Source organism: Podarcis vaucheri (assembly GCF_965113315.1).
Source record: "Podarcis vaucheri genome assembly, chromosome: 1".
NCBI classification, from domain to species: domain Eukaryota; kingdom Metazoa; phylum Chordata; class Lepidosauria; order Squamata; family Lacertidae; genus Podarcis; species Podarcis vaucheri.
The window spans coordinates 79,270,752-79,295,511 of NC_138759.1; the positions used below are offsets into that span (position 1 = coordinate 79,270,752).

The 24,760-nt window shown below is 41.8% G+C and overlaps 1 protein-coding gene across 3 annotated transcripts; it reads left to right on the top strand.

Moving 5' to 3' along the window:
• The first annotated feature begins 8 nt into the window (after positions 1 to 8).
• Positions 9 to 9,784, top strand: POLR2L (RNA polymerase II, I and III subunit L). Of its 3 annotated transcripts, none has more exons than XM_082230740.1 (3): positions 9 to 195; positions 2,809 to 2,910; positions 9,342 to 9,784. In XM_082230740.1, exons 2-3 carry the CDS (start codon positions 2,816 to 2,818, stop codon positions 9,448 to 9,450), a joined length of 204 nt encoding a protein of 67 aa, XP_082086866.1. In that variant the 5' UTR covers positions 9 to 195; positions 2,809 to 2,815; the 3' UTR covers positions 9,451 to 9,784. The 3 variants fall into 3 exon arrangements, with proteins under 3 accessions (XP_082086866.1, XP_082086868.1, XP_082086867.1); XM_082230742.1 differs by having other exon boundaries at positions 157 to 180; XM_082230741.1 differs by lacking the exon at positions 9 to 195 and adding an exon at positions 206 to 365.
• The last annotated feature ends 14,976 nt before the right edge of the window (positions 9,785 to 24,760 follow it).

Consider the following 24,760-nt stretch of genomic DNA (forward strand, 5'->3'; position numbering starts at 1 on the left):
CGTGCCGATCTGCGCGGAAATCTCCCGCGGTTGTCTCTTAACGTGCTCACTGTAACGTACTGCTGCGGAAGTCTGAAAACAGTTCTCCCCCCCTATTGCGCGGATTAGTAGCGCCCGGCGAGGAGGGGGCGTGGCGATTTGCAAAGCTGGTAACGGCGGCAACGGTGCGCGCGGGACGCGGCGAGTGTCCGTTAGGTAGGTCAGTTGGTCCGCCGAGCCTCTCGCTTTAGTTCGGGTTTCCCTTTGTCGCCTTTTCCCCGTCCTCCCCCCTCTTCGAAAACGTAGTAAGTAGTAAAAGAAGGAAAGGTATCTCGTAGCAGTCGCGACTTTCCTGCTCTTTCGCCGCCGCTACTGTTAACATAACGGCAATGCTAATAAATAATGATGCGTTACCTTTTCATTCTGAAGCAGAAAAGAGTGAGAAGCGGAATTAAATCGCTTCCGAAGGCTCAGAGCGGTTTCTGTGAACGCGGGCGGTTTCTCCTCTGCCCCTTCCTCCAGTTTCTATAGCACCATCTTTACATCTTGCTCGGGGCCACCGATCCCGGCCAGGCACTCTGATGTGGGCAAGGACGGAAGCCACCCGCCCCTCTTTATGTAGCTTTAAAGTATTGCCTAAATCTGGGGCGGGCGAGGGCTTGGGCATGTTTACTTGGAGAGTTAAGGAGAACAAGAGGATGACGAGTTGATTTCAAGCAAGAGCCTCGTGGTGCCTTGAACACTTAACACATTTATTGTGATATATGAGTTCGCCGTTTGGAGCCACCATTCATTCTTACCAAGTAGTTCACTAAAGTTTATGCCACAAGTTATATGGTTGTCTTTCTGGTGCCACAAGAGTCTTACTTGCGTTTGTTGTGACATTCCAAACAAAGCTGTTCCTCTGGATCTCATTGGTTGCTGTGAGACTCGCACCCAAGTGTCCGCGCATAGGATTGCAGCTTAAGTTGCAGTTTTTCATCTTCACAGCCATGAGGCAAGTTGGCACTGGGCTGAGAGGCTGATTTGGTTGGTGGCCACCCAGCAAGCTCCTTGGTTTCTCCAGCATCCAAACTCAGCCCTCTAGCATAGGTGGGGCCCATGGACATAGCCAGGATGTTTGTTAAGGGGGGGAGGTCTTTTGTTGGGGGGACAGAACCTCAGTTTGCTAGGTATTTTTATTGATTTGGCAGCTGCCACTCCCTGCCCCCCTCCGTCTATGCTCATGGAGGGACCCAGTCATGCATGCTGCCTGACTCAAACCAAGGGGTGGATAAGGAGCGCCTCTAATATTTATTTTGCACTGTAAAAAGCAGTTAACTGCAGTCGAAATATATATTAAAAATAAAAAAATTGTCCACTAGTACCTTAGAGACCAACTAAATTTGTTCTTGGGGACGTGGGTGGCGCTGTGGTCTAAACCACTGAGTCTTGGGCTTGCCAATCGGAAGGTTGGCTGTTTGAATCCCCGCGATGTGGTGAGCTCCCGTTGCTCAGTCCCAGCTCCTGCTAACCTAGCAGTTTGAAAGCATGCCAAAAAGTGCAAGTAGATAAATAGGTACCGCTCCAGCAGGAAGGTAAACGGCATTTCCGTGCACTGCTCTGGTTTCGCCAGAAGTGGCTTAGTCATGTTGGCCACATGATCCGGAAAAACTGTCTGCGGACAAACGCCAGCTCCCTCGGCCAGTAAAGTGAGATGAGCGCCACAATCTCAGAGTCGTTCGCGACTGGACTGAACTGTCAGGGGTCCTTTACCTTTAAATTTGTTCTTGGTATAAGCTTTCATGTGCATGCACACTTCTTCAGTTAACTGCAGTTTAATCTTTATTCACCTTTTTGCTTGGAGGTAAATGGGTCTTAAATTATTGGAATAATGCTCTTCAGTTTAAAGGCAAAAGAGAACTGGTTGAGCTATCAAATTATTAGTTTATTGAAAAACAATTACTATTAATGGCAATCAGTAACTTTGAGTTATCAGTAATGGTTATTGTGCTTCAATAAAACTTAAAAATATTAATTCATAGCCAGCCCAGATTAAGCTAGACTCAGTGAAATTCATATCAAAATTGCTGTCTTATACAAAGGTGAAATGCAAACATATACTTAGGTCAAAACGCTGACAACATTTTGAAGAAAGGATATCGGTTTTGCCAACCAGCATCTATAGCCAGTGTTGGTTTTCTTCAAAACCATTAAGGTTCTTGGAATTAAATACATTCAAGTCATACATTCAATAACTTTATTTGTTATGAGACTTCAGATAAGTGTGCATAGGACTGCAGCCTTAGCACATGTAAGAGCACATATTCAGAATTGTACTAAGATTTGTGTTGAATACACACTTAGTCCCGATTGCATAGGGCTCTCAGGAGTCTGCTTCAGATGTCCAGACTAAGCATGCAAGAACAAAAAGTGCATAAGGAGCCTGGGGCTTGCATGCTGGTGCTGCCCCACAACATCCCCAGCTTGTTGGTTCAAACCCCAGCCTTCCCACACTGAGCAGGAAGAAAAATCTTTTAAAGCCCCTTCAGGAAGCTCAACACAAGAAGGTTAAGAAGTAGAGCCAGCTTGTGTGGGGACAATGTGGGTGGGGCCAGTGTGCATGCCTCTGCCCTGTACACGCTTTTTGCCCTGACCAGTTCAGGCTGAACACCAGAAAAAGGGCTCCAGTGCTCCTACCTTCAGACACTGACCAGGTCCACACCCACTTACCTTTGCCTTTGGAACTAATGCAGTTTAAATACCTTGGTTAGACTGCTTGGTATTAGTTTTAGATACATCAAATCATGCGCTTACTGTTTAAATTTCCTGTTTTTAATGTTTCCCTAGGTGTAAAATGATCATACCAGTGAGATGCTTCACTTGCGGCAAAATCGTTGGAAACAAATGGGAGGCATATCTTGGTCTTCTGCAAGCTGAGTATACAGAAGGGTAAGGGCTCTGCTTCACACACTTGTGTTTTCACAACTGTTTTGAGAAAAGTATCCATTAACATTTTGTAGTAGTCTAGGGATCATTCACAAAAAGGTATGTATAACACTCTTTATCCTGTGTTCATGTTTTATGAAGTGTAGGTCCAATTTTTATAAATAATAATTACATCATATAGAATAATTACTTTCATATTAATAATGAAAGCATAAGCTCAGGGATATTTTAAAGTGCAATCATAGTCCTGTTTACTCAAAACTTAGTCCAATGAATTCAGTGGGGCTAACTCCAAGGGTAGTGGACTTAGCAAGTTACCTACAAATAATTGAGATTGCCTGATTTTCTTGAGGGGGCTTTTCAGAGTTCCATGGGGGAAATGTAGCTACAGTACTGAGGAGCTAACATTGGAGACATTTTAAACCCCCTTTGCTTTGCTTTGCTTTGCTTTGCTTTGCTTTGCTTTTTGTCAGATATGGCTCAATGTAGAAGGTTGTACTTGGATTAAATGAATCACTTGCTGCACTTGAAATGAATTATGAAAATTGGAAAAACTTCCATAAACATGCTTGATTTGCATATTTAAGTTGGATTGTATAAACTTGAATTTCCTTTGCCTAACTACCCTGCTTCCCCGAAATTAAGACATCCCCCGAAAATAAGACCTACTCCAGTTTTGCCTCTTTCTGTAATATAAGGCCTCCCCCGAATATAAGGCCTCCTCGATAATAAGGCCACCCCGGAATATAAGGCCCCCAAAGCTACTGTAAGGCTTTGTACCGTATACAGGTAATAAATTTCCTTTTTGTTTTTGTTTTTTTGTTTGTTCAACAATAAATGTGTACCGTATTCTTCATGGAAAAATAAGACATTCCCTGAAAATAAGACCTAGCACATTTTTGGGAGCAAAAATTAATATAAGACACTGCCTTATTTTCGGGGAAACGGTATGAAATTCAAGTGAAAGTTCTTAGGTTGATTTAGAAAAAATCATTTGGTTGACCTCAGTCTTACATTGCTGAACTTTAAGTGAAAGCACTTTCCCACATATAAAACTTCCTGACAAAGTGAGAAGTGAATGTCGAACACAATTGGAGCATTTCAATCTCTCCCACACAGGTAGAGCTGCAAGAACTGACACTCTTTCAGCATTTATATTCAAGCATCCTCTAGTGCTCTGATTAAGCATTACCATCTGACATAGCAAACAAATCAATGAACAGAAGATAGTGTTGCCCATCTTTTGTACAGTGGTGCCTCGAGCTAAGAACTTAATTTGTTCTGGAGGTTCGTTCTTAAACTGAGATACCACTTTAGCTAATGGGGCTCCCGCTACTGCCGCGCCCCGATTTCTGTTCTCGTCCTGAAGCAAAGTTCTTAACCTGAGGTACTATTTCTGGGTTAGCGGAGTCTGTAACCTGAGGTACCACTGTATTTCAGTGTAATGTTTCCCACAAACATAACTCTCTTGCATTTCTGTTAACAGTATGGTCCTATCCTTGCTTCCATAGTTCCATAGGCTTATTCCCAGGTACATATAGGATTGTAGCCATGGTTCCATTTTTCAGAAAACAATTCTGTTTCTCCTGAGTAGTATGAAATGACAGGCCCCATTGTCTTGCTGAGTCCTCAGAACTCTTGAGAACTTAGAACATCTAACATCCTGTAATTAATTAAAAGCTAATCTTAGAAAGTACCTAAACTTTCTGCTGTCACGCTTCTTTCCCCCCTGTGGTTACAGGAGTTAGACATTTTTAAAAGGAACTGAAATTCTATTTTAGGGCATTTTAAATAGTATCTGATTTTTTAGAATACCAATTAGCTCTTAAAAGGTGCACAGGTTTCTGTGAGCTGCATGATATGAACACTTGGTTTAAATTTGATGATATGAAAAGATGTTTTGTATACTAGAATGAAGAAGCTTCTTTATTTCTACTGTGTCGCTGATGCTGCTAAAAATAGAGTATAACACATGTAATATGTTATCTGGGCTGGGCTGGATGAATCCCAAGCCGGAATTAAGATCGCCGGAAGAAATATCAACAACCTCAGATATGCAGATGACACAACCTTGATGGCAGAAAGTGAGGAGGAATTAAAGAACCTTTTAATGAGGGTGAAAGAGGAGAGCGCAAAATATGGTCTGAAGCTCAACATCAAAAAAACGAAGATCATGGCCACTGGGCCCATCACCTCCTGGCAAATAGAAGGGGAAGAAATGGAGGCAGTGAGAGATTTTACTTTCTTGAGCTCCATGATCACTGCAGATGGTGACCGCAGTCACGAAATTAAAAGACGACTGCTCCTTGGGAGAAAGGCGATGGCAAACTTAGACAGCATCTTAAAAAGCAAAGACATCACTTTGCCAACAAAGGTCCGTATAGTTAAAGCCATGGTTTTCCCAGTAGTGATGTATGGAAGTGAGAGCTGGACCATAAAGAAGGCTGATCGCCGAAGAATTGATGCTTTTGAATTATGGTCTGGAGGAGACTCTTGAGAGTCCCATGGACTGCAAGAAGATCAAACGTATCCATTCTTAAGGAAATCAGGCCTGAATGCTCACTGGAAGGACAGATCATGAAGCTGAGGCTCCAATACTTTGGCCACCTCATGAGAAGAGAAGACTCCCTGGAAAAGACCCTGATGTTGGGAAAGATGGAGGGCACAAGGAGAAGGGGACGACAGAGGACGAGATGGTTGGACAGTGTTCTCGAAGCTACGGACATGAGTCTGACCAAACTGCGGGAGGCAGTGGAAGACAGGAGTGCCTGGCGTGCTCTGGTCCATGGGGTCACGAAGAGTCGGACACAACTAAACGAGTAAACCACAACAACAATATGTTATCTGAACAGTGGTTCCAGCTCATTCAGAGCCTTTCTTTTAACATGGTAGTTTCAAATGCATGAATTATATAGAAAAGCATAAGGAACACTTGCTTGATTTTTTAAAATCACAAACTATCAAGTGCTGTGGCAGATTTCTACCTATTAACATTGTTTTAAGAGCTCATGTGTTTTAAGAAAAATGCTAGTACATGCTTCACTTATGGGTGCTACATAATTCAGCTTCTGAGACCTGTGTAACACTATTTTCCAAATAGGAATTAAACATCTAGATAATATAAAATCAAAAACATATAGAAGGAAAGGATGAAGAAAAGCTTTCTTTCTTGACTAGCTAGTGTCTAGAGAAGTCTCATATATAATTCTTCGTTCTTGCTGTAGCCATCATTTTTCTTACCTTTGCAGCATTGTTTTTGGTTGTAGTTAATCATAGCCATTCTGCTAGCAATTGATTTTCCATTGCAAATACAGAATTGGAATTTATGGATCTAGAATTTGAGATTAAGTAGTACTTTAGTACAATATTTGCATGATAAATGCACCTGAATTATGCCTTGGGCATAAATCAGATTCTCTTGCAATTTATTGTATGATTTTACATTGACCAAGTGGGTAGACAATACATATTTGAGTTTCTCCCTTGCAGCAAAGCTGTCTGTTAGCTCAGTGCCTACTCACAATTTTGAGGGCAGATCTATATGTCAGATATTATTAAAATCATTTCTTGTAGCAAAAAATGGGTCAGCTAAAGGGAATAATTTACTTGTCTGAGGATGCAGAGATTTTGCAGAATTTGGAAATGCTGTTTTTCTCTTACATTGAGTTTCTTCAGACAGTTATTTAGAATATTAGAGGTGGTAAAAATATTCAAAAATCTATTCAGTTCTGCTGATTAGTTTAGCTAAAAATATTCCACATTCAGAGTTTTAAAAACTACACCATGGGTTAATAACAATCAAGGTGTGGGGGCTTATTTTAAGTATTTTGTAGTGCCAAACATTTCTGCAATTTTGGGAAGGTTAACAGCACAATCTTATGTATGTCTACTTGGAAGTAAACCCCACTGTTTAGGATTGCAGCCTAAGTGCTAAAAATAAAATAAATATGAAACTGATTGAGCCTCTATTAAAATATTTGACAGGGTGATTTATGTTGTTACCATTATTTGAATAACTTCTGAGGTCATACACTGTACTGAAGATTTTATCCTATGTGGAAATCTAGTGTGTGTGCTGGAGGCCTCTTAAGTTCAAGAGGCACTGTCTTATTATGCTCATCAGCTTTCTGCTTCTATTTTATGACTTCTACCTACTTGATCTGTGAGCACCTCACATCTCAAACTGAATGTTAATTACTCTAGTAGGCCCATAATGGGAATGAGAACTTGGTTTGCCCATACCACCACCCTAGCATAAATCATGAGCAAAATTCTTAAATGGGAAATTTAAATTCTTAAATGGGAAATTTATTACTTTATTACATGTCAAAATGTACATTAATAAAACTTGGAAAAACTCAACTTCTTTTTGAATGTTTTGCTACATCAGAGGGTCAACTGCCCAGCCATTGCTAATCTTAGCTCATCAGTCTCCATTGAAAGCCCCAATGGAACAGAAACTAATGCTGACCTAAAAGGTCAGGTTAGACACCAGAGAAGCTGTATCTTTTAAGGTAGAGGATAGATAGCAAAGCCTGAACCTGGAGTTAACTGGGCACTAATAAGAAAGAACCTGTCTAAAACAGTCACCCAACTTACTGTCCCCTCACTGATCATTTATCACATTCATTAGAGCAGCACTGGGAAACCTCTAGCCCACCAGCATACTAATCCTTCCAGACCTCCCCATTTGACTGGTAAAGTGATGGACATTCACCTGTCCATCATGACCAAAGTGACACATTCACCTGTCCATCATGACTGGTGAAGGCACAGAGCCAAATTCCAGAGCTAGAATTGGGAGTAAACTGTAAGTTTCTAGCCAATTCTTCCTTGCCAGCCTCTACTTCAATTTAGCACTTCTTGAATTTGGCACCTTTGTTGCCCTGCCTAGCTGCAGAAAAAGGAACCCCCTTGAAATTAAAAATTGGGAGTGATACCAATTCTTCCTTTCTAGCTGCAAATAACTGTGAATGTCATATGATGCCAGGTTAAAGGTGGCTCCCAGGTCTGAAAACATTAAAGACTGCTGGTGGTGTGTAGGCAGTACTAGGCTAGGAGGACCAATATCCTGACTTAGACTAGCCATGCCTACTTCATGGCCTCTTTCCAAACTGCTTTTGTTCCTCCAGTCCTGCTGCTACTGCAGCGTTCGAAATATACGTGTGTAGGAAGACTTTATATTGGACCTACAGAATATGTCAAAATGGACATCTGTTGTTTGAGAGTGCTTCCAAAGCCTTCTGATGTTTGCTAACTTCTTTGCTGAAGGAGACATTTGGGTATAAGGTGATTCATAAAAAGTAGTAGTAGTTGTAGTAGTAGTAACAACGACAAATAATACTTAGATCGGGGTGAACCATCTGCTGTAATCCTGCTTCCCCTACTATGCATATTCACTCATCCTGGGTTTGTGGTGAAAACAGCACTTATTGTATGGATGGGAGAGAGGAAAGTTAGAAAGGGCTCCTGAAGATTGCTAGAAGCCAGAAGTGTTTGTGATGGGGAGCACAGTGTATCGCAAAGCACAGGCATGGCGTAAAAGTAAGCTAATACTAAATGTGTTTTCAGGTAATGGTTTGTTTATATGTCTTTGGGAGAACGAAGCTCCTTCTGGAGCCCAATACCGGCAGAAACAGTGTTCTGTGCATTTGATGCTGTGTTACAAGACTAACATAAACTAGTCCACAGACATACAAGCTTGTGGGTTTCCCGCCTACCCTCCAGGCCTTTTGTTTTCTTGGAACATAAAGGGGGAAAGTCTGTGGCTAGGTAGACCTTAATTAAGAGACAGATGGCTGAGATTTCATCTTAGGGATCCAATAACTGTTCTTAAAGAGAAACTCAAGGCAGGCAGGCTATGATGGAAGTTGTGTACTTTTCAAGCACACTTTTACATCTGCTTCTTTAATGGGCAAATAATAAAGTTAAGCCTGTCACATTCAGTATTGTTAAAATGTGTTTATAGTCATAATGAATTAAAAAACTAAAAACTAGCAGATTATCAAAGTGAAACTTAGAGAACAGTAACTTACGTACAGCAGCAGTCTTGTAAATGGCTCTGAGGATAGCATTTTCTAAAATCAAGCCGTATATAAATGTTATGAAATGAAAAATAAATAGCAATCCTATTCATCTGATCCTTGGGGAGTGGGGGTTCAGCCCCCTACCCCAGTCAATCACCTTGCTTCTATGGACTATATTTTAATATTTTTAGAATATTTTGAAATTGTTTTAGTTTTTTAAAAAATGTTTTATGATCACTGCGCCTGCCACCCTATGATCTTTGGGGAGGAATGTAAATTGTAACAACAAGCACAGTAATATAGTTCCTCTTCTATCTCATGGACAAGGCTTTTGCCTTTATTTGGCTGGGATCAGGTTTCAGCATGCTGCTTTTCTTTCAAACACACCTCCTTTTTGTTTGTTCTTAGTGATGCTTTGGATGCTCTGGGTCTGAAGAGATATTGCTGTCGGCGAATGCTGCTTGCCCACGTGGATCTGATTGAGAAGCTCCTGAATTATGCCCCTCTGGAGAAATAAATAGCAGAAAGAATGTGTTATACTACATACATATGGACCAGCGTGCTGCTAGAACTCCTCAAACTAAGCTGCAGGGGGTTACAGATGCAGATCATCATGTCCAGTGAAGGATTTCACTCTCTGGGCGTGCTATAGGCCCTAGCCACTAACCTCTTGAAAAGAAATTACTGAAAGATGAAATCCACTTACACACAGTTGGGGACTGTAGATTTAATTAAAACAGGGATGGAAGTTCATCAGAATCTCATGGGTTGTGGAGAATTGTGATTTTTTAAAAAAACTGTACTTTGTGCCACTGGCAGCAGTTTTAATAAAGGTTGTCGTTATAGCCACATTGTGATTTTGTAAGCATTGTCCTTCATCTCATCCTGTGGCGCTCCTCTTACTCTATCAAGACTCTCATACAAGAAACTAAAGAGAACTGATTGCATGCTAACCTATTTCACTTGTTCACTCCTGGACTTCCTATCGTTTTAGGGGTGGGGTGGAAATAACCTCTCTGGTGTTGATCCACACTATTACATTATATGAAGTTATCTTAAAGACGTGAGATCCAGTTGAGTGACAAGTACCATGACTTGTGATATGAAAAAGTAATAAAAATGGAGGATGGATTTTGTTTGCTTAGAAAAGCCAGTCTGTGGGTTTAGGGGGGGGGCATTATCCATCAAACTCAATCTATTGCATTCAGACTGAGGGAACATCTTCTAAGCTACCAGTGTATATTGCTGGCACAATCTTCTTCCTTCCATTTCTCTCGCATGTCACATTGCAAAACTGGCAGTCCATTTTCCAGAACTGTGGTGTAAGCTCCAGTTAAAGAGGAGGTGAACAGATTCAGTAATACAGGGCAGGTGGAAGGCCTGTTTTCTTGTCTGTGCAAAATAAAAGGTTTTGCTTCTACCTGTTTTGTATGTTCCATAATCAGTGCAGAGCCAGCTGTTCATTAGGCACATACTTGGATGCTGATCATCTCTTTGACACAGCTGTTAAAACAGAGGAAAGGAACTTTGCTTTCCTTTTATTTAGCAAGATGCAAAGTTTGTAACCTCACCACCATTGCACAAACACTGTAAATTTGAAATCTTGCCTTCATATCAGTGCCAGGCTATCTCCTAAAGCCATTGATAGTCTCCTTAGTTTCATTAAAAAAAATAATACTACAGTTACAGGAAAGTAGGCCTGCTTTTCCACACGCATCTCAGAAATTACTGGTGCAGATTGTTCTGAGATTTTGTATACCCATTTGTTTTTCATTGTCTTTCATTTAATAATAAAAGCAACCTGCATGCTTGAGAAAGAAAATGCATCTATAAAGCACACTGGAGTCCTAGAAATTAAGAGTCCCGCCAATACAGAAATGTTGATGAAGTCTGGGTAGTGTGTGAATGGGAGACCATCACACAATCCAATCCCATGTATGCTGCCTACAGTTTTTCTGAAGAACAAAGGTGAGTATAAATATAATAAATAAATAAATGCTGCAGAATAGTCCTTGGGCTTGGTACCCAAAAATTTTGACAGAATTTTGCTGTTTCTCCACATGCATGGTTTGGTCCCTAGTAAATAAGTGATTTTTTTTGCACATGGGGGTAAGGAGCAGTGTAGAGAAGACAAACTATGGATATTTATTTAGTTACTGAGATAGCTAGCTGTGCACAGCGTCTTCCTTATAGAGGTCCACTTTTGCCAAGAGTGCTTTAATTGAGTTTTATTAATTTGCTTTCCCTTTTTGGAAACCCCTCCGATCTGGGAACATTATTAAGCTCCTAGCCATTATTATTCTCATCAGTTCTGTGAATCTTTACAAGTTAAGCTTCCTTTTTCATTTATTACTGGGATGCAGGAGATTGCTCTTCTTTTTCCCCCAGCATTCAGCAGTTCCTCATTTAAAAGTGCTCTGTTGTATTTTAAACCACATACTTTATCCTAATGCAAAGGGCATTAAGTGATTAATTCTGGCATTTGTGTTTCACAGTTGGTTGGAGAGCTTATGTTTTGTACGCCTGCCACATTATCTAGGAAAATGCCTGGAAAAACAACATTCTGTTTTAGGCTACATGGTTCTGGAGTGCATAAGTTACCCATCCAAAGTTGTGTCTTTAGGGAACAAGGTTGTGTTAGCTTCTGGGTGCCAGGTCAGATGAAGCAAGAAGCTTTTATATGAGTTTCACCCCTGCATTATCTGACTCTAGCAGAAGTGCCGGTTTTATCCTTGATCATTTTACAGCCCAGTTCTATGTCCCTCGTAATTTTGCCACCACTGAGTAAGAGCTTGAACCTTCCCAAGATGGTTGGTATCATGCCTATGCAGATACACAACACAAGAGGGCACCATTGGTGCAACTGCAAACAATATTGTGATGGCTACCAGACCCATTTTGTCCTAGGCTGATGAGTGCAGGATTTTGAAGGGTGGGCAAAAGAGATAACAAGCTGATTGCGGTGAGGTGGGAAGCAAGCTGTAGCAATACAGAGGAGGAAGGGGGAGAGAAAGAAGAGTCCAGTCATGGAGAAAGGGTGTGGGATTGAATATGAGTATTTGTGAAGGTTGGTTATTGCCATAAGCAATTGGGGGGGGGGGATTCTCTTAGCCCAAACCTGGGGAAAACTTTAAAAAGCCAGAAAGCAAGTATAGTAGTCTGAAAAAGGATCCCTTAGCCTCATTGGCATGTGCCACGACAAGCTTTCTCGAGCTGGGGGAGAGGGGAGACTAAAGCTTAAGGAGTCCTCCTGGCAAGAGATAAAATTTATCAGAGCACATGCAGAAAACAAATTTGCAGAAAACAAAAGGCAGAGAGAGGCTTTTGAAAGTGAGCAGCTAACAACAATAGGTCATCTTCACTGGCATTCAAATCTGTCCTGCAGTCAATCAAACTAAAACAGTTTTATATGGACAGAAGGGAATTGGGCCCCATGTGGTGAAATGGATTTTTCCACCTATGTTTGAGGACTGTAAAATCAACACGTTTAATAGTATGCACTTGAGAAATGAAGTGTGATGGGTCCTTAAATGTTCAGTCACAGTTTCTTTGCTACTGAGATGAGAATTTGACCCTCTTCGTTTTAAATATGTAAATAGGAAGTGAAAAATGCTTCCATTCTGGCAATTAAGCTCTGGAAGTAATTAGCGCAGAGGACGTGCCCTGGTTTCTTTTTAAAGGTACACAAAGATTGTCAGTGGGTATGTGCTGCAGCTGTTTGTGATCTATTTCTATGTGATCTATTACTTTCATATGTAACACAGTAAAAAATAAATCAGATTAAATCATTTCCCCTCTATAAGAGATTTGTATTTTAGTACTGTATAGGCTTCAATAGAAAGATGCTTATCTTTCATTCAGTGAATGTAGTCCTGTTATGTTAACCAAAATTTTATCTACCTCTTAAAAGGAGAAACCTAACTGTTCATGTGTATGCAGAGAGGTATGTGTTCATATAACCACTAAAAGCAGGTTCACATCTGTACATCATGCACACTCATTCTAGTGCCTGTAACACGTGACCACCAAACTGGTCTTTTTTCTTATTCTACTGCACATACACTCCACAGGGACCCAGGGCTCCCTGGAGCAGATATTGTTGGTCAGGCCTACAACTCCCACTGTCTTTGATCTTTGGCCATGCTGGCTGGGGATGTTGGGAGCTGGAGTCCAATGACCACAGGTTTGGCATCCCTGTTCTACAGTATGTGCACAGAGAGGGGAGCAAGTACAGCTCTTGCAAGTTTCAGGCAATATGCAGTTTACCAGTGTGCATCCCATTTTCCACGTCAAGCAGCCACAAGAGTATTTTCAGACTAAGGAAATCATGCTCCAGTGCAGAGCATGATAAACGTTTTGGCAGTCGTATCAGGGGAAGGAGTTCCATAGCTTGGCAAACAGCAACAGGAAATGCCTCTGACTGCCTTGACTGAATGGCCTTGGGTAAATCACTCTAGCCTTCTGGTCAGGCCTGCAGGCTTAAAGTGGGAAGGAGGTATGCATGAAAGCCCTGCTGTTCCACATTCACTTCAGACCTCCATGTATTCTTTGCGAAGTTCTGAAGGGATTCATAAATGCATTCAGGTGAATGTGCTTAGACTCCTACCTGGAGTCAGGAAGCCTTCATTATTGGGGTTGCCAGTAACAGGGAGGATTATAAACATGGTCACATGAGCATGCTTAGAATTCTTCTCCAGACCTTCATGCTAAGCATAGGAATGCCTGAAGGGGAGCTGATGAAGACCATAGTCAACCACAGCAACCATTTTTATCTGAGTGCCATTTCAAGGTGTGTGTGGGGGGGTTATTGGGACGAGACCAAAATTCCCCATGTGGCCTACCAACACACAGTCGTTGCTTGTCACCATATCCCTTCCCGCTTACTGAATTGGGAGAAGGCAAGGAGGGAGAGCAGAGCACAGTAGGAAGAAAAGGAGGCTCCTCACTAGAAGGAAGAGAAAAGCCAAAAAATAAAGAAGGGTTTCCCACTCAAGGTCTCCCACTTAGCTTCTTCAAGGAGCATGGTGAGGAGGTGGTAGCAGGGCAGAAATGACTGGGTGGGGAAACAACCCTCTTCATGGGTTTGATGCAGCCCATGAACTGAGTGTTGCCAATTCCAGTGAGTACAGACACGTGGAACTATCTGATGAGCTATCTGCATAAAAATTAGCCCTAGAAAATATTAGAAAACCAGTGCAGACTGGAGTGTCTTGCTATAATGTGATCCTTTTTTCCCATTTCCATGTATAACATTTTATTAATGTTCCAACAGCTAAAAAAAAAATCACTTAAACTTAGGGACCTACAACTTAGGAATGAGAGTGAGAATGATGGGTTTGGGATGGGGGCAGGAAATTACCTACATACAATGAAGTAGATAATATTTTATCAAACGTATTTTTCCAGCTGCTTGTCAGGCATATTCCACAGCATAAGCTTGTCTTTCCTACCTTCTTTGTTATCTGATCAGCCACACTTTTTTGTGTGAGTGCTGCCTATATAAAATATTACTCTTCTCTGTAATATCAATGAAACTATGACAAGCATTTCATGGGATCTGCTTTTCTTCCTGGAAGACAGACAGGCATTGCCTTCTGCAGTACAGAATTAGAATTTGCTGAGCTTTCTCTCTCTCTCTCTCACTCACTCTCTCTTCTTCCCCACCCCAAACAAAGAAAAGAATTTGCTGAGCCTGAATGTATGGGGCTGCATATATACATTTTAATTCTTTAAAAAATATAAATCATTTCTCAAAGGCCAATATAGATATTTTCATTGGATATCATAGTGGTTAGAAAAGAGTTGAAAGATGTGAGTAAATGAATTTTTGATTGAAAACATGTGCCTCTCTCAACATGTTGAATAAAGATAATATGATTATGCTTTCTCCCATCTATTAAAAGTTATAAGATATTTAGTACAGACAGTCTTGGGGTGTTTTCAGATGCTACACTTGCCCAGTGATAAGGCACCCACATAGCATAATAGATGAAAACAGATTACTGTTTACCATAATGTGATAATTTAGCACAGAATTAAATATTACAAAGCTGCAGTTGGAAATGGCAGCCTGGTGTTCAGTCTCCCCCTCCATTATGTGTAGTGCAACTAGGCCCTTTCCCGATTCCATTTTACAGTGTGCTTTCCTGCTCACATTTCATATAGAATCATAGCTGGAAAGGACCATGAGGATAAGCTAGTCCAAGCCTTGCAGTGCAGAACTCTTTCATCCAACGTGGGGCTTAAACACACGGCCCTGAGATTCTGAGTCTTATGATATATTATATATATCTTCTGCTCACAGCTGCTGCCTCACACTTCTTAATATTTAGATGCTAGTTATCTACATACAGCAGCTGAAGAGGTAAATCTGTTTCCTTCCATTTCCCCACTTCATCTTACGACTGGGGGCTTCCATTACGGAATGCTCCTAAGTAAAGTGTATTGTACACAGAAATGCACCCTTCCATGGAGAATGCTAGAAGTCTTCAGTCAGGTGAGCCCTCACTTGCAACCTGAAGGGATACAGTTAACACAAACAATGGGTGGACTTAGGAAAGATATACATACATACAGTGCTTTTTTTCTGAGGGGACACGGGGGTACGCATACCCCTAAACATTTTGTGAATTTAAGTTTGGCCTCATTGTGGGAATGAGGTCAATATGAGTAGGAAAATGAGACTACCCCTAAACATTTTTTCAGAGACAAGCACTGCACACACAAACACACATACACACACACACACACACACACACACACACAGACATGGACAGACTTAACTCACAGTGCTGTTGCAGGAGCAGTATGGCCTATATGAACACAGGAAGTCCTTTAAAAAGTATTCCTAATACAGTTCTTAACAAGATTGCATTTCTGCAGAAATACTGTACAAAATAACTCCTTATGGCAGTACCTAGATAAAGCGTCCCTTGTAACATGTTAGGATTTACAAGCTTTGTACTCTAAAGGTGCTCTCTGACCTGCTGTTGGCAACCCACAGTAAAACAATCCAGGCTGCCTCCTGATACACGCCTTCCTGAGCACATTAGCAATATAATCCAAGCAGTCCTTTTGACACCTGCTCCCACCCCTCTGATGTGCATCAAGGAAAGTGCAAGACAGTAATGACCATGTTGAACTTCTCCCACCCATCCCCTGATGCTTGTCAACAGAAGGTCAAGAGATGCTTAGATTATATGAGGGAAATGCTCAAGGGAACACCCCACTGCTAACAAGATGTGTAAGAACGCGACAGCATCTGAAATTCCCGCAGTTTCTTAGCCTAGACACCTTGCAGGGTTTAGAATCAGGTATGTTCTTTACAATCAAGCATCCCGGAGACCTGCGATATACTAACCAGTGGGTGACTAGCTTCGTAAAGGCTTTGAGACACTCCTCCTTGCCTTCAGGGCTCTCTTCCAGATGCCCAGTCTTTGCCTAAAAACACATCACAGTTCCAAGTAATACCCAGAAGCATTTCAGCTAAAAATGTGATCCAATGGAAAATCTAATTTCACAACCAATTCTATATCTGAAACAAGATAAAATATATGAGCTAGAGCTTCCTAGAAAACTTCTTGTGGCACTTTAAAGACTAGCACAGTCTACTTCATCAGTTGCATGAAGTGTTATTCTGAGTTGCAGCTACAGATATAAATGGTTGGATGGGGAGGGAGGGGAAATTGTAAACAGTGAGTTTAGAAAGAAAGGAAATGCAGAATAGTACAGGCAGTGATCATTACCTCATTAACATTCACCAACAAACAGTAGTTGGGAAGCCAGTTAATGCATGTAGTGTGCTAAAAATTGGTCCACATGTTATAGCACTGAATTGCCTGGTGTATTGTAATTCAAGGGTTTCATAGTGCAGATGCCCTATGAAATTACAGTGGTACCTCGGGTTACATATGCTTCAGGTTACATACGCTTCAGGTTACAGACTCCGCTAACCCAGAAATAGTGCTTCAGGTTAAGAACTTTGCTTCAGGATAAGAACAGAAATCGTTCTCCGGCGGCGCAGCAGCAGGAGGCCCCATTAGCTAAAGTGGTGCTTCAAGTTAAGAACAGTTTCAGGTTAAGTACGGACCTCCGGAATGAATTAGGTACTTAACCTGAGGTACCACTGTACTTTATTCAAGGATGGAAATCTGAAGGTCATAGTGGACTGGGAGGCTGAAATGTTTCCTCCACTGTCTTCTCTGTATTACCAGATATGTATCTTTTCTTTTTTGTAGAAACTGTTCTGTTTGTCCTATGCAGTAGGGCACTGTTGTCAGATTTTGGCAGTGTCCAATTGTAAGTTGAACAGCTACATGAACATCTGAGGATTATTAGCCAAGAACAGCAACTCATGCAATCTTCCACTTACTCCAACATATACATAGGCCTGGTTCGCACATATCCCTGGGCCATGGTTTATTTAACAATTCATGTGTAAACCACAAGTCATTCTGAATTTTGAGAAAGCAGTTTGTCATAAGCTGGCTTCGCACATAACACATAAGCCATGGTTTGTCTAAACAAACCCACAAGTTAACCATGAGTTGTCTCATAGGCAATCAAACCATGACTTGTTTCCCCAAAGCATGATTTGTTTCCTGGCTGCTCTTCCCTCATGCCTTTGTAGCTTGATTGTCTGGGGTGGGGTAGATAAACAAACCATGGGCTTGCACCTAACCCAGCCATAATTAAAGCAAACCATGGTTTCAGATTGTGCTTTGCTAACAGTAAACAAACATACTTAAGTTGCTGAGCAGGGCTGGTACATAACACTAGGCCATAGTTTAATAAATCATGGTCTCATGCTTTATTTGAACAAGGCCAGAGAGACAGAACAAGAGCCATGCCCATTCCAACTAAACCACACGACTAGGCCAGCAGTGGAGGGAGCGGGGCCAGACTATTTCCTGACAGGTCTCTTAAAAACATATTTATTATATACCACAGTAATATACTAAAAAGCTGTTTGTAGTTACAACACACACCGGGGTTCTATGACACCAGCAATGCTTATGCAAACCAGCCCTCTTCTTTCTCTCTTAAGCAAAGTCAGCCTTTCCAGACCACTGCAGCTCCTAGTCCCAGGTGTGTGCCTTTCCTGAACCAGCTTCCACCACATTGGCATAGTGTTACTCTTTCCAAAAGACCTCAGCTGCCTTACTACATACTCTTTTCCCTTTGTCATCCTATACAATATGCACAAACCATCTAGTCACTTGGTCACAATGCAGTGTGATGTCTTGGCACCATCATTCAGAATTCTAATGTGTACCAAACTTTCTTTTCACAATCACAGTGCTTAAGGTTACTATGGTATGATCTCTCCCCTAGGCTTGATAGTCATCATAGTCCTCATTAAGCAACCCTACCTTTACACAGTGTGGTGTAGTGGTTAAGAGCGGTAGTCTCGTAATCCGGGGAACCGGGTTCGCGTCTCCGCTCCTCCACATGCAGCTGCTGGGTGACCTTGGGCCAGTCACACTTCTTTGAAGTCTCTCAGCCTCACTCACCTCACAGAGTGTTTGTTGTGGGGGAGGAAGGGAAAGGAGAATGTTAGCCGCTTTGAGACTCCTTAAAGGGAGTGAAAGGCGGGGTATCAAATCCAAACTCTTCTTCTACTTTGCCACATTGGACAACAAACTGGAGCTCACTTTCACAATCTCCATGATGGTTAAAACATATATCACAGAGTCCTAACAGGCCTTCTTTTGAAGAGCAGAAGGTCTAGCTGGTTCCTTCATCGCTTACAATAATTCTCCATGACAATGTCACAACATATCCAGCCACCAGTAGACATCTGCTATGTACACTGCCGACAAATATTTTCTGGCCAGGGCCAGGGACCTCAATTTGTATTTCACAACTCACAGCGGCATTATGATGTGCAGAGGCCAGTGAAAGAACTGTGAGTGGAGGGAGACCCATTTGCCATCATTTGGCCTCCTGTGGAAAACCAACTTAGCCTGCTGTGGCCTGGAAAAAGTTATGTGGAGTGCTGCTGCTGGATTGCTGAACAGGGCACAACTGTGGCAGTCTGGAGCCACTCCATCATACCTTGGTGGCTGACCCTTGGTCCTCCATATGTGGGTAAACTACAACTCCCATCAGAACTAGCAAGCATAGCAAATGACCAGGGATGATGGGAGTTGCAGTGCACCAACATCCAGAGGACCAAGGGTTCTGCACACCTGCCCTGGAGTGAGAGACTAGGGTGAGGCCATCAGGTTCTTTGTTGTGAGATATTTTGGGATGACCTGTGAGTTTCCTTAGGCCACAAGTGAGAGCTAGGAGGCTGAGAGGTGCTGAGTGGGGAGATGTGTGAGAAGAATAAGGGGTTACCATCTGTTATGGTTTATTAGTATTGTACTGGTTGACATTTGCATTGATGGTTTTATTATCTATTTTTATAATATCTACGTTTTTAAAATTTGCTGTGCCCTGCTTAGAGATACTTTATATATTAAGCGGCACAGATATAGTCTGTGTGGGAGTATGTATCTTTTCTATATAAAGTCCATACACTCTGGAGTTTTCTCATATTTAATTCCAGGGAGGAGATTATATAGTTGAAAGTAGACTCTTGCCACAATAATTGCCAGTAACACCCATAGCTCATTTCAGATACATGTATTTTGGGCAAATTATCAAGCAATTCTGTTTCAATTCCCTGCAGCCACTGGACAAGTGACTAGAGGGTCAAAAAGGTTTCGAGCAAGCCACAGATCATTACTTAGACTTACCCTGTGGCAAATAATTACACGGGAGAAAGGAAATTGATTTTCAATTCATTTTCACTTTTGGACTTACTTCAGGACTAAAGGTCAAATTAGACATTATTTGGTCAACGGAGAAGGAAGATGCCGTTTACTATGTTTATGCCTTAAAAAGTATGTGGGAAGAAACGTGTTCAGTTCTTGCTGAATTTACTTTGAGCACCTGAATTTGTAATTATGATCTGAAGTTAGGAAATCAATATAATTTTTTTAAAGTTAAAGATTAGACACTACATGGACGTTTGGTGATTTGATTTCCCCTTGCTTTTCTGCAAAGTGGGGGGCAGTTTGAATGAGGGCTACCATTTATCCCTGAGCCATGATCCTGATCCTAAATGCACCACAAAACGCCTATAATAGCAGCATCAGGTGGGTGATCTAATGGACGGACTGTAGCAAGGGGACAAAGGGTTAGACCCTCTTCCCTGGTATTGCAGCCCTAACCAAAATCGTGTCCAAGATGCTTTTTAAGAGAGAGAGAAAAATGGGGAGCTCCAATTATGGGACTTTACTATATGGCACATTAGCTCCATATTTGTGCTCTTAGATGCAGTGCTGCTTTTTTAAAACACAAATGGCCAGCATGGCAGGGGACATCTAACTCAGGACCCTAGCAGGGGGTAGGAGGCGTTAACCATTTGTTCCCCAGTGTGGTCCCAATTTGGAGGTGGGGGTTCACAATGGCAATTTGCATTGGGTGGGGGGAACCCTCCCATTTGCTTCAGTTGGACTTCTTTTTCCTATACAAATTGCTGGAGACCACAGCAGCGGGGAAAGGGTTAAAGCAGGGATAGGTAAGTTGTGGCCTTCCGTATATGGTTGGACTCCAGCTCCCCTCAGGCCCAGCCAGCATAGCCAATGGTCAGGGAGAATGGAAACTGTGGGAGGGCTACAGGGATAAAAGCCTACCTACCCTTTGCTAGGATCCCAGTCTGAACTGGGAGCCCCATAATGGCAATTTTGTGCACTGAAGGCACAGATACGGAGCTAAAGGATCGTTGGCCCTACGTGGACCTCTTTATTATTTATTTTTATTTAATTTTACAAAATTCAAAATCGTAAATAAAAAAAAAAACAAAGATTCAGTCAAACCTCTGGACTTCCCCCCTCCATGGTTCTGTCACTAATCCTTTTCTGCTGCATATTTTAAATCACTCAATTAAAAATAAATAAATCCCATGTACTCCTAATTCTTGTTACATTACAAGTGTTATTTAAAGCCTGCTAAGGAGCTCAGCTGTTTACAGTGGTCTCTAAGGTACGTTATAAATTTCCCTCATTCCTTATTGAAAGTCTGTTCTTCCTGGTTTCTGATCTTCCCAGTCATTTTCACCACCACCGCATAGTCCATCAGTTTGGTTTGCCCTTCCTCTCTGGTGGGAGCCCTACTTGGACTTCTTAACCCACTCCCATGAAGTCCATGCTCCCCTTCGTACTCCTACCTTGCTGGCTCTTGTGGGTTTAAAACAGGGGACAGCAAACTTTTTCAGCAGGGGGCCGGTCCACTGTCCCTCAGACCTTGTGGGGGGCCGGACTATACTTTGGGGGGGGAATGAACAAATTCCTATGCCCCACAAAGAATCCAGAGATGCATTTTAAATAAAAGGACACATTCTACTCATGTAAAAACACGCTGTTTCCCAGACCGTCCGCAGGCTGGATTTAGAAAGTGATTGGGCCAGATCCGGCCCCGGGGCCTTAGTTTGCCTACCCATGATTTAAAACTATGTAGCCACCAGAGCAAATGAATCTGGCAGTCCCACCCCTCACCTCCAACAATAATAAAGAAGGGACACCTTGAACAACCAATCAGAAGCCTCCTTTTGTAACATCTACTCTACTCCATGCAGCTATATCCCGGAAGAGTCGCGGTCCTCCTCCCTCTGCCTCAGCCAGCAGCTCACAGATTTCCACTGCCTGACCCATTTTCATTGCACCCGCTCCAGTCAGCACTGAGTATCATCATAATGCTTTCTAAAAGCTGAATTAGAGATATATGTATATGCAAGGAAATCCCACGTTTATCCCTAACACCACACCCCAAATGCAAGAGAAAGTGCTGTAATAAACTAGCCAGCTTTTACTTTTGGAAAAAAAAGCAAATAGTATAAGTTCATAAACATCTGCTTTCTGGGAATGGAAATAGTAGAAGGAAAAAGTTACAAAAGAAAATGAATTAGTAAATTTGGATGAATGACCATAAAAGAGCCTGATTTTGGTAAGTAATTTCCCAACATAAAGTTCTTCCAGTGTGTCTAAAATTGCACACTCCAAATGGCCAGGTTTACTGGAGCTCTTTCCATCTGCTTTGCCAAGGATCTATGTCTGCTGTTTCAGTATCCAGAGCAGACAAATTGATTCCGTTGTTTTTCCTATTTAGCTAAGGGCATTGCACAAGCTTGTACCTGGACACCACATGTGTACGTTTGCAAAAAATCACTTGCAGCTCCTATGTGGCGCCCAACTATTTATTCTTAGCAATGAAAAACCATTAATGGAACTAATGTTACAACAGTTAGGGCTTTTTAGTTTAAGGTAAAGGCAAGCAGATGTCCAACGCAAGACCAACAAGGCAAATGAGGGTGGACTTGATAAAACTATTTTTTTTATAATAATATTTATTAGTTTTCCAACAAATTGAACACCACACTACAAAAAACCAAAAAAGAAAAAACATACAATAATACAATACAATACAAAGAAGAAAAAAACTGCAAAACACTAACATACAACTAACAAAACAAAACAAAAACCATTTTAAACACAGTCCAATTTCAATATCTTATCTTTCTTTCACTAATTTCCACGACCTCCTCACACCTCCCTTTTTGTATTCCACTTCTATTAATTGTTTCAGCAATTCCTTTCCATCTTCCTCTGTTTTCTATCCTATAATTGTCTTAACACATTCTAACCTTATTTTTCCCTTTAATGCTCTAATAATCTATTTATACTTGATTCCTTATCACATTTCTACTAAAGTCATATAACTTCCTTCCAACATATTTCTAACATTCATTAATTTTACAGTATTTCTGTAAATAGTCTTTAAACTTTTTCCAATCTTCTTCCACCGACTCTTCTCCCTGGTCTCGGATTCTGCCAGTCATTTCCGCCTATTCTACGTAGTCCATCAACTTCTTCTGCCATTCTTCCCTGGTGGGTAAATCTTGTGTCTTCCAATATTTCGCGATGAGTATTCTTGCTGCTGTTGTTGCATACATAAAGAAAGTTCTATCCTTCTTTAAATAAAACTATATACAATTATGTATATTCTGGAGAAAGTGGGTGAATGTTTCCTCCCTTTCTTGTAATAGTAGAGCCCAAGGATATCCAGTGAAGTTGAAGCCTGAGAAATCCAGGACAGACAAAAGGAAGGACTTCTTCACACAGTGCATAGATAAACTATGGACTGTGCTTCTGCTAGGTGTGATGACCACCAACTTCTGTGTCTTTAAAAGGGGATTAGGCACATACATGGAGGACAAGGCTATTGATGGCTACTGGCTGCATAACTGCTTCAGAATTTATTTGCCAACTGCATTCCACGATCAAGAATAAACCTGACCTTGGCCACCTCCGCTACATTCTCTAGGACCTCTGCTGATTGCTGGACTCCTGGACAACAACAACAACCCGCTCTTGTCATCTCTGAAATCAAACAGTAGTTTCTAAGCCACCTGTGGCACTTCATACATTTGCATTGATTTTACATTTTAAAGAGAAAATATGTACAGATGTATTCCATGGCATGTGAGAGTAACGCCTCGTAGCTGACATACCACTTTCAAGACTGAAGGATTTTCTTTCTGTCTGTTTATTCTTTACTGTGCATAGCCTAAGAAGATGTGACAGAGGGATGTTGTGCGTTTTAGCCATGTGTCTCCCCTGTTCCAAATATAAAGGAGGAGGAAATACAATTTACTTGAAAAAGAGGGGTGCCTAACCCCACTCCCTGTCTTTCTTCACTGCACCTTCTGCTACAGCCAGATTTTCAGCACCCCAGCTTACTTCTGGTATCAGAGAGTCACTTCAGAGAGAGAGGAAGAATGCCTTCACCTGTGCCACACTTCCTTAACCTGCAAGCAGAAAACTTAATGGTTCCCCTCACATAAGTAAGTAAGCTAACCTTATCCCCCTCCCCCTGCACTTGTTTATCCATGCCTCTTACCCTCTATAAACTTCAGGTGCTACGTTCTCCCAGTCCTGAGAGACTGCTCTAGCTGCTCTAGACATCCTTCCAGGGTCTTTCCCCAGGATCCTTTTTATTGCATTATCAGTCACCTTGACACAACAGCCAACAACCCCCTTGCAGGCTTCAGGAGTCGTTTTGCAGCTTCCAAATCAGTTCTTCTAGTTGTTTACTCAGGAAAGCAACAGGAGTGGCAGCTTGAATTTGCAGCACCCAGGGAAGTCTGTGTAGCTCCTCACTTCCAGCCTGCACACCAACGCCTCTGATGTTGTGTCAGGGTCAGCTCACATATGAATGCTAATCTTCTTCTGCTCGAGCACCTTTCAACCGAGAGTTGGCCTGTCATCATAAATCTGGTTTAGCTCTCCCCACCAACTCTCTCCCACAACTGGAGAGAAACTTTCTGGGGATGTTATTAAAGACATGGGAGAAGGGGAAGGAAAGGAAGGGGGGAGGCAACCTTGAATGTGCACAACTGGTCAGCATTTGGCCACACGAACCCTCCGCTAGATCATGCAATGCTGATTTTGCACCACCACTCAGCCACTTCTGGATATGTTTCTGTGCGGGTGCTAAAGCTGTGCTTTTGATGAATGCATGCCTTGCGTCTGCCAGGCTCAACATTGTGGGCCCAGTTCTGCAAAATCCCCTCCTGGCTGAGATCAGATGGGCTCCCTCCCTGTTGAAATTTTGGCATTTATTTTTTTCTCATTTTATGGTTAATTTAACCAGTTTAATCTTGTGTAACGCCATTGTAAACCACTTAGAAATGAGTGGTATATAAACTATTGAAATGGATTCCTATGACCCACATCCTGTGGGTTTGGGAAGGATACTCATTGTGTGAGGAAACTGCAGTG

Excerpts from the sequence above, each read along its gene's own strand:
- POLR2L (XM_082230740.1), top strand. The coding sequence starts at position 2,816 with ATGATCATACCAGTGAGATGCTTCACTTGCGGCAAAATCGTTGGAAAC. Across the intron at positions 2,911-9,341 it reads CAAGCTGAGTATACAGAAGG|TGATGCTTTGGATGCTCTGG; the intron begins GTAAGGGCTCTG and ends GTTTGTTCTTAG.